The sequence below is a fragment of the Elgaria multicarinata genome, chromosome 4 (assembly GCF_023053635.1).
Source record: "Elgaria multicarinata webbii isolate HBS135686 ecotype San Diego chromosome 4, rElgMul1.1.pri, whole genome shotgun sequence".
Lineage (NCBI taxonomy): Eukaryota > Metazoa > Chordata > Lepidosauria > Squamata > Anguidae > Elgaria > Elgaria multicarinata.
In genome coordinates, this window is record NC_086174.1 from 64,884,025 (window position 1) to 64,896,230 (window position 12,206).

Genomic DNA, 12,206 nt, shown 5'->3' on the forward strand with positions numbered 1-12,206 from the left:
GCTCTTTAGAATGGAAAAAAAGCGAGTGAAAACCACTGAACTACCAACATATCAACAGTTGGGGGACGCGGGGAGGGATGGAGCCCAGAAAAGGGGTACAGCCATCTCAGGAATCCAGGAGGGTTGGATTGGGACCCAATGAGGGCCAGGTTTGGCCCTTGCGCCTAAGCTCTCCTATCCCTGGCACTGAAATGGTAAGCTATAACTCATAGGTGTCTTTCTTTGTGCAAATGGCTATGGTCTGCTCTCATTCTGTAGCAGCCTGTCATAGAGTGGAAGTACAAATGACTTAGGCCGTTGCTAGACTAGGGTTTAGCCCGGGCTGATACCCGGGCTCATCCCTGTGCGTCCAGATGAAGCACAGGGGATCCCAGGGTCAGCCCGGGCTAACCCCTCCCTTGGCCCGGGATAACTGGCACCGGTTTTGGCCTGGTATTTCTGCTCAGCCCGGGGCTGTGGAAGGTCTAGCTGGTTTCCTCGGCTTTTCCCGGCTACGTGGCTTACTCGTGAGTAGCTATAAGAAGATGTGCCCAACGGGCCAGGGAGGGAATCGCAGGGGGGAATCGTGGGGGAGGGGGGGGAGAGCGGACCTGGCGGGAGAGATGGGGAGGGAAGAGCGGAGCCAGGGGACATCGGGGGGATCATGGCCCAGGGGCGATGGGGGGGGCATCAGGCAGGCGGGCGTGCAGGTGGGTGGGGGGGCATCGGACATTGCGAGGGGGGTCGGGGTGGGGGGGAGTGGGGAACCTTTTTTTTTAAAAAAAGACCTACCTTGTCGTTGGTGCACTTCTGCGCACATGGCCCCTTTAAGATTAAAAAAATGGCAGACGCAACGGGGCTTTCCCTTACCCCGTCACGTGTCACATGTAGACTGGGGCGATGGTCCGTGCTAGCTGCAGCACGGCCTTGCCCCAACTCCTGACCAGATTAACAGGTAGGTCTAGCAAAGCCCTGTGTCACTCCTGTAGTAGCCTGAGGCACTTTCATAAGTTTTTGTCCTGAATGATTCATTGATTCTCTTTTTTCTACACCAGCTGTAGATCAGCTATTACATTTGGGGTCTGGGCTCCAGGTTCTTTCCCTTGATTCTACCTCTAGGTAGACTCTACATCCAGTATTCTGGAAAATTCCTTCCCCAGAGCTTTCTGGCAGGACATGTAGTTCCATACATGCGCCCCTAGTCAAGTAGTCTCTAGAACAGGGGTGGGCAACGTATGGCCCTCTGGGTGTTTTGGCCAACAACTCCCATCAGCCCTCACCACTGGCTGTGCTGGCAAGGGCTGAAGGAAGTTGTAGGCCAAAACATTTGGAGAGCCACAAGTTGCCAGTCCCTGATGGAGAAAGAGAAAAGCCAAAGCATTTACCTCTGAGGAGGTACTCGTCTATGCTGTGGCGAGGATGACCTCGGAATGTGGTTTCATGTAAACTAGCTCCAGAGACAAACAGAGTGCAAACCAAATGTTTGTAAACAACAATAAGAAAACTTGCCTTGATCAGCTGTGTGATGAAATCCATATTTAGGCAATCTTAAAAACATAATGTTAAAAAGCCAGGAATGAGCATGGATCTTTTACTGGCACTTCTCCAGATCTGAAGGAATTTGTTCAGGGTGTGGAGCCAAGGTTCAGAATTGTCACTTTCTGAATCACTGTAACCTTGCCATGGTGTTGAACTACTGCACGCATATCCTGTATTTCAGTACTTCTCATGGAACTGTTGCCACCTTGTTCAGGGTGGGGCTGAATTCTTGAGGTGAGGGGCAAAATTGGGCAGGTAGTCGCAGCTAGACACGTGCGCGCGCGCGCACACACACACACACACACAGTGGCACAGAGACATACCAAAGTCCCCTTTCCCCCCTGTTTGTACATGACATTGAAATGATTGGGTGGATGCACAATGCAGTCTGCATATTTATTCAGCAGCATAAAAAGCAAACCTTTGAGACCACAGTTTCAAGAAAAGAAGGATATATATGATAAATTTGGAGAGGTCAGTTTCAGGCTCACAAGAGGAAAACTGAAATAAAACAAATGCAAGATGAGGGGAGCTGGCATGGGATGCTCTAAAACACTGTTTTTCACTATAAGGCCTGAGGTAGCCTGTGGCTCTCCCCCTCTCATTCACACACAAACATTCTCTCTCTCTCTCTCTGTCTCCCTCTCTCTCCCTCCCTCCCCAGGGGCTCTCCAGATTTGCCTTGTTTCTTTGCATTAACTGTGGGATGGTAGCTGTGATCCAGGCTATCAGAGGAGGCTTCGGGGGTGGGGAGTCAGGAGACCTGCTGCCCTTTATCTGCAATGTGGCTGGGGGTGGGCACAGAGAAGAATGCAGGAGCTGTGGTAGGGATGGAGGCCAAGTGGCCAAGGGTAATGGAATGTTTCGCTTCAGTGCTGCACTGCGCAAGTGCTAGATGCGGAAGGGAAATGGAATGTGCAGGTGAGAGAGCGAGAGCAATGTGGACCTGTGCAGGGAGATTTGGCAGCAGTAAGTAAAGCAGAGTTCTTTCTCTCTCAGCGATGAGCACAGATCCAAGTGCGTCTGTTGGAATTTGTATCCCTGAGGATTGACTGCTGAGGCCTTGCCTTGCAGATGTGGATGTGGATGGGAAGCTGAGTCTGGTGCAAAACATTGCCACTTGATGTGGTGGGGTGGGAGCAGAGCCCTCCATGGCTGGGGAAGAGCCCCTAGGTAGCCTCAGTAGCAGTGGCTCTTGTTTGAAAAATAGTGAAGATCAGTGCTCTAAAATGAAGTGTGTGTGTGTGGGGGGGTTCTACACTACTGCTTTTAAAGCGCTTTAAAGCGCTTTGAAAACGTTTTGAAACCTGTATATGCAGTGTGTCCTGGGCCCCAACAGTTGTCAAAACTGTTATAAAGCGCTTTAAAGCAGTAGTGTAGATCCCCCCTTGCTTGGCTGTTGGAGATTTCTCCTTCTCAATCTTTGTCTCATGGGTCCTCGAGTGTTTACTGCCACCCTGTGGGTAGATAGAGCCACACACACTCAGTCACAATGTGCTAAACTGAGATGGATAAAGGCTTTCTGCATTGCAAAGAGGAAGCAAATAGCGATCGATCATTTCATGCAAGATGTACTTGCTCAGAATGACAGCTTGCTGCCTTTTTTAAGGGCAAGCATGGGCAACTCCTGTACCTTCATCACAGGAGATCGTGCATTCAAGTTGCATTGAATCAGCATGGGGGTTGCCTTGTAATATGCATCTTCAGCCAATTATGTTCCTAGAACTTCTAGCAATAAATAAAGCCAACACACACATTAAAAGGAGATCTTTATTAGTGTACTTCCAAATAATATTTTCTGAAGTTATCAAGTCTAATTAACATGTAATAAATAAATAAATAAATGTACATTTGAGATACTCACATTGCTGTAAATATCAGTGTCCAGTTTATAAGGTCATAAGAAGTGTTGTGTAGGATCAGACCAAAGGCCCATCTAGTCTGGCGTTCTGTTTCCATGGTGGCAAATCAGACCCCTATGGCCTAACCTCCCAGGAGTTGTATCTAGCCCCTTCCGTATCTCATCTGAGAGAGGTACCAGCTCAAGGAGTAGCAGAGGTGGTGTGGAAACAGGAGAGTGGGGCACCCCTTTGCTTGGCCTTTTGCTTTGCATTTTCATCCCAGTGTCCTCCTCTACCCCCACCCCCAAGTTGCTGCTCCTTCTATTCCAGGGTCTTCTCTCTGGGCATTCTCTCATTTTGCACAAGGCACTTGCTGAGCGAAAAGTGATTTTTAATCTGATATAAAATACTGTGCTCAGTGATGCTCCTGACCCTTTTCCAAATAACTGGGACATTCACACAGTGCTCTTCTTGTCACTAGTGGCACATCAACAGTGCTGGCTCTAGGCTTTGGAGGACCCTTTGGCAAGACACCCTCAGTGGGGCCCCCTCACTCAGTGCATCAGCCTCACCAATATTGTCAGGGGCTGCTACTGCTTCTCCTCCTTTTTCTCTTTATCATTACCACCACTTCCTTGCTTGACAGACAGAGAGCCAGTGACCAAGTAGGCAGTGGCATCTACTGTTCCTCCTTCTCACCACCACCCCTTGCTAGGGTCAGAGCAAGAGGCAGGTGAACAGCTATGCCTACCCTCCGCAGCGGCCCTGATTCCGACAATATAAAGTGAGTGATTGTTTTTCAAAACTTTCCACCCAGCTGCTGAAAGGTTAAAAAAAATTAAAGTTAAGAATGTGGAGCTTTGGAAAGGAGTGGATATACTGTATGAAAGACCCAGAAGTTCTAATCATCGTGTCCAAGTCTTCCTTTTTGTTTTTGTTTCATTTAATTTTGTTTTAAAGCATACTATGTGTTCTTGCTAGGTAAATATAAATTAATAAATGCCACAACAGCAGCACACAGCTTGCCCATCCTCAGAGAGAGAGGACAGGAGGTTTGCAAGAGGAGGAGGCGCCCCCCCCCGCCACACACACTGTTGGTCGGGCACATTGGAGTGAGTCGAATCATGGCAACAATGGCTTGGAGGAGGAGGACAACTACAATGATGAGGACCCCACCCCCGCTGCGCTGGAAGCCCAGCCAGCCAATAGGAGTAATAGTTTAAGTGAAATAAAGATCCTGCCTGACTCAGGTATAGAAGCTTACTCACTGACAATGTCAGCCTAACAGCACTTTCACACTGTGGATGACTTCTATGAGTCTGAGCAGAACCGTGAAACCAGCCCCTGCACTCCCCCTCTCCCCCTATGGCCAGAACCAGCAGCAGCAGCCAGTGTTTCCCATGCCTCATGGAATGTTATCAAAGTGTGCTTTATTAATTGTATACTGCTTGTGTGCACTGCACAAACCTAAAACACACAAACAGACAAGTACAAGACATTTTTTTAATTGGTGAAGTAAATAAAACAACAGTCATATGGACAGTGGGCTGGCTTGAAGGATTTCAATTGAAATGTTCTCCCCCCACCCCTGATTTTTAAGTTAAAGAACAGAACAGACACATGCACACAGCACACAGAATGGACTTAAAAGAATATTTGAAGGAACAATTCAAAGAAAAGGCTTTCTAAAAGGCTTTCTTAAGCTTTTTGGATGCACACATGCTGAGGGTGTAACAGCTCAAACGAACGAAGCCAAAGGAAAATCAGGTGTCCCCCCCCTCTCTTTCCTAAATAAATTCAATTTGCAACAAATGTTAAACAAACGGTATCTTTGCACTATCTCTCTCTCTCTGACCGAAATGAACGCCATCAGACTGAGAACGCCAATGAGTGCAGAATCAAGGACACTGTGAGAAAAAATTGGCATTTCCTCCCCCCAAACACTGTGATTGGAGGAGAACATGGTCACGGACAGCGCTGTGGCAATTCCTAATTGGTTAGCCACAGATGTCAATATCAATTATCCAACCTATCCCACCACATCACCCCGTGTTCCTTATTGCTGGCTGGGGATTGCTGGGAGTTGTAGGACTTTTTTCTGTCTAAACATGCATAGGATTGCATGTTTATATATCCTTAATATATTGTCTTTAGTTTGGCCCTGAGTGTGCCTGGAGTAGCAGTGCCACACTGAGCATGGCAGAGGCATTGACGGGGAAAAGGTTTATCCTGTAATGTCAGAAATGTTTTCCCCGGCAGCTTCTCATCTGTGCAGGATGCAGGGCTGCACTGGCCATGGCTTCCTAGAGTGGGTCTCATTTCTAATGGCCATCTTTGCTTGTGCGGCACCTCCTTTTCACACTGCCCTTTTGGTTTGAACAGCAAGGCCTGAATCACTCTCCGGATGTTGCTATAGATAGCACTTTTGTATTTGAGGTATACTGAGGAGATTTGAATGCCAGGCAAAATCCATCTTTTGAAAACAAAAACTGATGTGTTTATAAAATATTTTGTCACAGTGTTATGTTTAAGAGAAAACGCAGGCAAAAGCTCTGCTGAAATGTAAGCACTGTCTGAGTTATTACCAACTTCAATAGCTACTGCAATGTAGTCTGTAATGACACAGGCAGCCATGCAATTACCATGTAATTTATTTGGGAGGGAGCGTCATACAGCTTGTCTTTTCCTTCCCCTTTCTAACTGCAGGGCATGCAAGTTGATTTCCTAAATTAGGGTGACCATATGAAAAGGAGGACAAGACTCCTGAATCTGTAACAGTTGTATGAAAGAAGGAAGTCCAGCAGGTGTTATTTGTATACATGCAGTACCTGGGGAAAGTCCCCTCTTCATCACAACAGTTAAAGCTGCAGGAGCCCTGCCCTCTTTTGTATAGTGTCTGTGAATTCCAAAGTGAACCTCCGATGAGAATTATGCATTACACTCAACATAGAGATGCTGTCAAAATGGCACTCCCCCCAAAGAGATCTCCCCAAAAGTATTGGTTGTCCCAATTTTTACCAGGAATTAAGGCACAATCCTTTGCTTGTTTAGACAGAAAAAAGTCCTACAACTTCTGGCATTCCCCAGTCAGCATGGACTTGTTTGTAGGACTTCTTTCTGTCTAAACACGCACAGGATCACACCCTTAATCATTATTTTAGCTCCGCATGGCAGCAATGGCACTATTTAGGAAGGACCAAATAAGACAAGGGGAAGGAACCCTCAACAGAAATATCAAGCCAAAACAAAAGGACCACAAAAAAGTATAATTTAGTCAATTTCAAGGCTAATTTAGTCAATTACAAGGCTAATACTGCTGGTGGAAATCAAAGTGTAATTATAAAGTTCACAAGAATTGCTCTAAAATATACATGCACATCATGCTGTCTGAGATTTAACATATACAGTGAGTAAAGTCAATACAGTTGTTTTTTCAATCCAAAAATTAAAGTGGTCATACATAGCAAATAAGGTCAATACAATTATTTTTTTCCAACCCTAATTATCTTAGGTAAGTGACTTCTAATCACTCAACGACAACTCTGGAATGTGGTATTGTTTCTATGCTTCTTCAGAAAACTATAGTATGTGGGAACAGATTTTTAGATATATAGCCACACTGTATTCCTCTCTTACTTCACGCTGAATGATAGGGCTAAGGATTATATAGAGAAATAATAAACTGGAGTGCTTTAAAGATGCTCATTTACTCCAATGCAAAAACTTCTTTTATTGTCTTAATGCTTTCCTGGTCGAATCATATTCCTGGATACCAATGCTGAATGTGTAGGAGGTATTCTGTGGCTTGAGCACTATTCAGGAAGGTCCATAAGTAAGGCAATGCGCTCTACATAGTCCGGAAATGTCAACTAGTTCAAAATATGGCAGCCAGGTTGGTCACCGGTACACCTAGTGGTGACCATATTACACCAACTTTAAAATCACTTCACTGGCTGCCAGTTAGTTTCCAGGTGAAGTATAAAGTGTTGGTTATTACCTTTGAAGCCTTTCATGGTTTGTGTCTAGGTTACCTGTGGGATCGCCTTCTCCCGTACAATCCACCCCGCACACTCAGGTTCTCTGGGAAGGGTTTACTCCAGTCAGCCACAATTAGGATGGCAACTGTTATGCAGAGGCACTTTTCTTCTGCTGCCCCAGACTGTGGAATTGCCTGCCAGAGGAGATTCATAATCTTAAAGCTCTCTCTGAGTTTAAGACAGCCATAAAGACTAGTCTCTTCTGGCAGCCCTCTCCAGATGAATTTTAAACCTAAGAATTTTAAGATGCTGTGATTGTTATTTTAATATTGTATTGGTTTTATATGCTCTTTCATCTAATTTTATGTATTATATTGTGTTTGGTGTTGTTCCTCGCCTCGATCCAGAAGGAGAGGCAGGTATTATTATTATTATTATTATTATTATTATTATTATTATCATCATCATCATCATCATCATCATCCAGGATGGTAGCTTTCATCTTCATTTGCTTTTCTTTCATTTCCTCCCACGTCAGAAAACCCAAGCAATTGCAGTGCTGCATGGCTTCCTAATATTCCCCACTCCATAAAGGTGTTCAACACTTCTGTCCTTTGATTTCACTGGGTCGTAGGTGCACCTTCTCCAACCTAGTGGCCTGCAGATGTTTTGGACCACAACTCCCATCAGCCCCAGTCAACATGACCAATTGTTGAGGGTGGTGAGAATTGTAGTCCAAAACTACAACTTCTCCAAGTTGGGGAAGCCTGCTGTAGGCTGGCCTGTAATTCGAAAACCAAAAATCTGTTACGGGGAGAATAATGGAATTTCCTTGGGCAACTACAAACAGGAGTTGGCTGCACTGAACATTTGTTCCATTTAGATCTAGAACATAGTGATAAGATAGATTCACTATAATGCAATGACAAGTCCCTAGCAAATGGAAATGTACCAGCTGTGTATTTTCAAAAGAGTATGCCAAAACAACAGCTTGGCTTCAACCTCCATTAGGAAGAATTGCTTGCTTAGGAACATGGGAGGCCTCTGTGCTACACTACATAATTTTTGTTGATGATAACGAGTCCAGCAGCAAAGTTTCAGAATGATAATATAAAGCACAGTACCTTGTCCAGGAAGCTGCCAAGAGGAGAACAAAGAGTCCTTCCAGCAAACTGATACACAGCCTCACAAAAATCCTGGGGCACCTTCTTTCATCAGATGTCAGTACTGACTGAAGAGGAAGAAAGGGATATTTCTGTACCCTGTGTGTGTATGTGTGTGTACATCAGTCTCCCCATAGAATAACCAGCAATGTGTCATGAAAAAGCAATGAGGTTATCTTGTCTCATCTCCAGCAGCCTCTTTCTCTATTCATAAAATAGTCTTCTGTGAATGCTGAGGATATGCTGTGCATGCTGCAAAAAATTCAAGAGAAATTAGGAAGTTTGGGAATATTATCGTAAAAGGATTGAGTTGAGACTGAGGTTGCCATTCTCCACATAGTCTGACTGCTTAGATCTGTCTAAGGCCGTAGCTAGACCTAAGGTTTATCCCAGGATTGTCCTGGAGTCAAACCTGTTCATCTAAGTGCCACACAGGGCATCCAGCGCTCAGGCAGGTACGAACCTGGGATGATCTTGGGATAAACCTTAGGTCTAGCTACGGCCTTAGTCACCTGAAAGCAAAGCAGCCTTAAAGTATGCAGGATTGCAGCCAGACAGTGAGGTCCTATGGATGCTTATTCCAAAGTAAACCCAACTATATTCAATGGGACTTATTCCCAAGTACTTGTGTAGAGACTCTAGACCAAGGCTGCAATCCTAAACACACTTACTAGCAAGTCAGCCCTATTAGATACAGTGAGACATACCTCCAAGTAAGCATGTCTATGGCCCTTTCTACACCTAAGGATTATCCCAGGCAAATGGAGGGATTGTCCCTGCCTGCTCCTGGGATCCCCTGTGTGGCATTTGAATGCACAGGGATGATCCTGGGATGATCCCTGGAAAAAAGGCAGGTGTAGAAACGGCCTAAGATTGCATTGTTTCATTTCTAGCAATACTTAACAGACTTACCCCCACTTATCTGGAATTTCCCTACCAAGAACAGGCAGTCCATTGCAACATACAGCAAACTGGAAAACACCCATGTTTATATAGCCTAGGAGCAAAGTAGGCTTTGAAGAAAAAGCAGCCTGGATTAGAAGAGTGGAAGACAGATCTGCTGTTAGGCTGACAATTTAAGTTTTTGTATAGTTTATTGCAGGATGGATTCAAATGTTTTTTTCTTTAGTATTTCTGTAATTAATTTGCTAAAGCCACATTTGGTTCCCCACCCCTTCCCCAGTAAACTGTGTAACCCAAAGTTTGGAATTTCAAGTCCACTGCTTAATAATTTTGTACAGAACTCTGTGTAACCTGGGCAGGATCTGCACTACAGCTTTAAAACGGTTTATAACAGTATCTGTCCATGCCCAGGACATACTCCACATACAGTTTTCAAAGTGTTATATCCTGCTTGGTGCAGATCTGGCTCTGTTGTCCTAAGCGTCTTGATCCAGTTCTTCCCACCCTTCTTCCATGGAAGTAAGAATGGAATAAACTGCTAGGGAATAACTGGCTGATGAAATCAGTAGAAGTGGGGGAAAGTGAGAATATTATGAAAAGCAAGCATAGTTGGATGTGTGACAGCTGGTGATGGTGAGAAGGTAAAACTTAACGAGAGGCGCCATTGAGGCTGTCTTGCCTAGGGTCCGGCACTGTCTATGACATCTGGAGGGAAGCCTCAGGCTACTCAGGGCTCTGGCCTAGGCCCTGTGCTTTTAGTGCTTCTTTAAACTGACTTAGATGAAGGCACAGAGGGGCTGCTTATCAAACTGCAAATGACTCAAAGCTGGGAGGGACAGCTATCACCTTTAAGCATTCTGTCATATAAGAGCATAGAACGCCAACATTGTATCATCTGCACTGGCTAGCAATTCATTCCCAAGCTTCATTTGGCCTTCCCCTGTTGTTGCTGTTTTTGTTGCTAATTAATTAATTAATTAATAATAATAATTTATTTATTTATTTGTTACCCCCTCTCCCTCTGGATCGAGGTGGGGTACAATACAAATAAAAACACCATAAAATACATAAAACTAATTCAAATGTTTAAAACCAGTGCATTAAGACCGTATCTGTATTTCTTATGGGTTTTATTGTATGCTGTGTTGGGAGGGCTCCTCTCCTGAAAGTTGGACAAGTAAGTAAGTAAGTAAGTAAGTAAGTAAATAAATAAATGGCATTGAGCACTTCAGCTGTTTTCAGCCTCAAGCAGCTGATGAGTAGGGTACAAGGGATCTGAGTGGGGAGGGGAGGGGAAGGATGTGTGTGTGTATGTGTGTGAGACAGTGACAGACAAGGGAAGTGTGTGGGAGAAGATGTGTGTTTTTGATTCTGTCTCTGTCCTTTGTTAGCCCCACCCACTAATGCAGCCCCTGAAGGATTATCCAGTCACCAATGTGGCCATCCACCCAAAAAGGGTTGCACACTCCTGCTCTTGCTAAATGTAATGAGAGATGGCACCCATCATGGGGGTTACTAAATTGTCGGGACACTGAGACCAAGAAACAGTAGAAAGTAACCTCTGCAACCATGTGGAGGATCATACCAGGAGGCTATGCAAGGTACATGAGTTTTGTCATTCTGATGAGCGTTACTTGACACTTGGAGTATGGCTGGCTGAGAGTTGCAAGACTTTTTCCTGTCTAAACATGCATAGGATTGGCCCCATCATTGCTAAGGGAGATAAATGTTTTTATCGTAGGTCAATAGAAAAGAGGAAGTTTAAGCAGTAGAAGTTGAAGCTGAAATTCCCTGAGACTTATGCCTAAGGGATTCATGACCCCTTAATTAGGTAACACTTCTCTTGTGTTTGCTATCTTTATAGGAACAAACTCAAAAAGTACTTTTGTGGCACAGAAATGCCTGATGCAGCGCACTCTGCAGCAGTTAACTGGTATAGTATATAACCATTTGTTACCTGGAAATTTAATAAAATAATAGTAATTATGAGGGTTGAGCCGAAACTATTCACCATTTTTAGGATAATTTTCTGCAACGTTAAAAAAACACGCATATTTTTCAATGATGTTTTGACATTGCTTGCAAAAATGTTTGTTCGTTTTTATTGCCCTCTCTTGCTCCCACAGTTAACTTTTGCTATTGATGTCATAACATAGCCAAATCTGGTTGGCTATGTTGTTTCATGACATCGTTCTGTTCACTATATGGTGATTGGTTGGGGTGATACATGTGGCTAACCCAGTAAGCAGAAAAACAGAATAGCTAGGGGAGCAAAAAAAAAGAAAAGAAAAAAGCTATCAAAGCAGCAACAGAAAATAATGGCACCAAACAGGATCAAAAAGGTGAATATTCACCCAATTAAGTTGATTTCAGGACATATTCTTCCCAAAGGCTACAATCCTACACACACATATCTGGGGTTTACTTCTGAGTACAGATATAAAGAATTGTGTTGCAGCGGTATCTTTTTTTTTTTCAGCCTGAAAAGCAAAACTGGAGAATTTTCAGCACAAACCAACTAATTATATATATATCTTACATACATAATAGAAATATTTAACATGTACAAATATATTTGAATTAAAATCTTACCTATTGTAAGGGACTCTTCCTCATACCAAGACATTTTCTCAGTGTATTGTTAGTATTTTGTGTTTTTTCTTTAATTCAGTGATGCTCAACTCAAAATTCTTCAGAGATTCTTTCACTAAATTGATTATCCCCTCTCCCTCATAATTATAGGTTGTCTTCTCTGTTTTCTTTATTTTTCAAATATATTTGGCATTTAGAACTATTGGAATTTG

At 43.9% G+C, this 12,206-nt stretch overlaps 1 protein-coding gene across 2 annotated transcripts in view; it reads left to right on the forward strand.

Annotated features, from left to right (window-relative positions):
• The window catches only part of PDE10A (phosphodiesterase 10A), a 238,710-nt gene that overhangs the window by 27,602 nt on the left and 198,902 nt on the right, over positions 1-12,206 (forward strand). For both annotated transcript variants that reach the window (XM_063124458.1, XM_063124459.1), the window contains exon 2: positions 11,267-11,335. In XM_063124458.1, the coding sequence (XP_062980528.1) occupies positions 11,267-11,335 (69 nt within the window). The remainder of the gene's footprint in view (positions 1-11,266; positions 11,336-12,206) is intronic.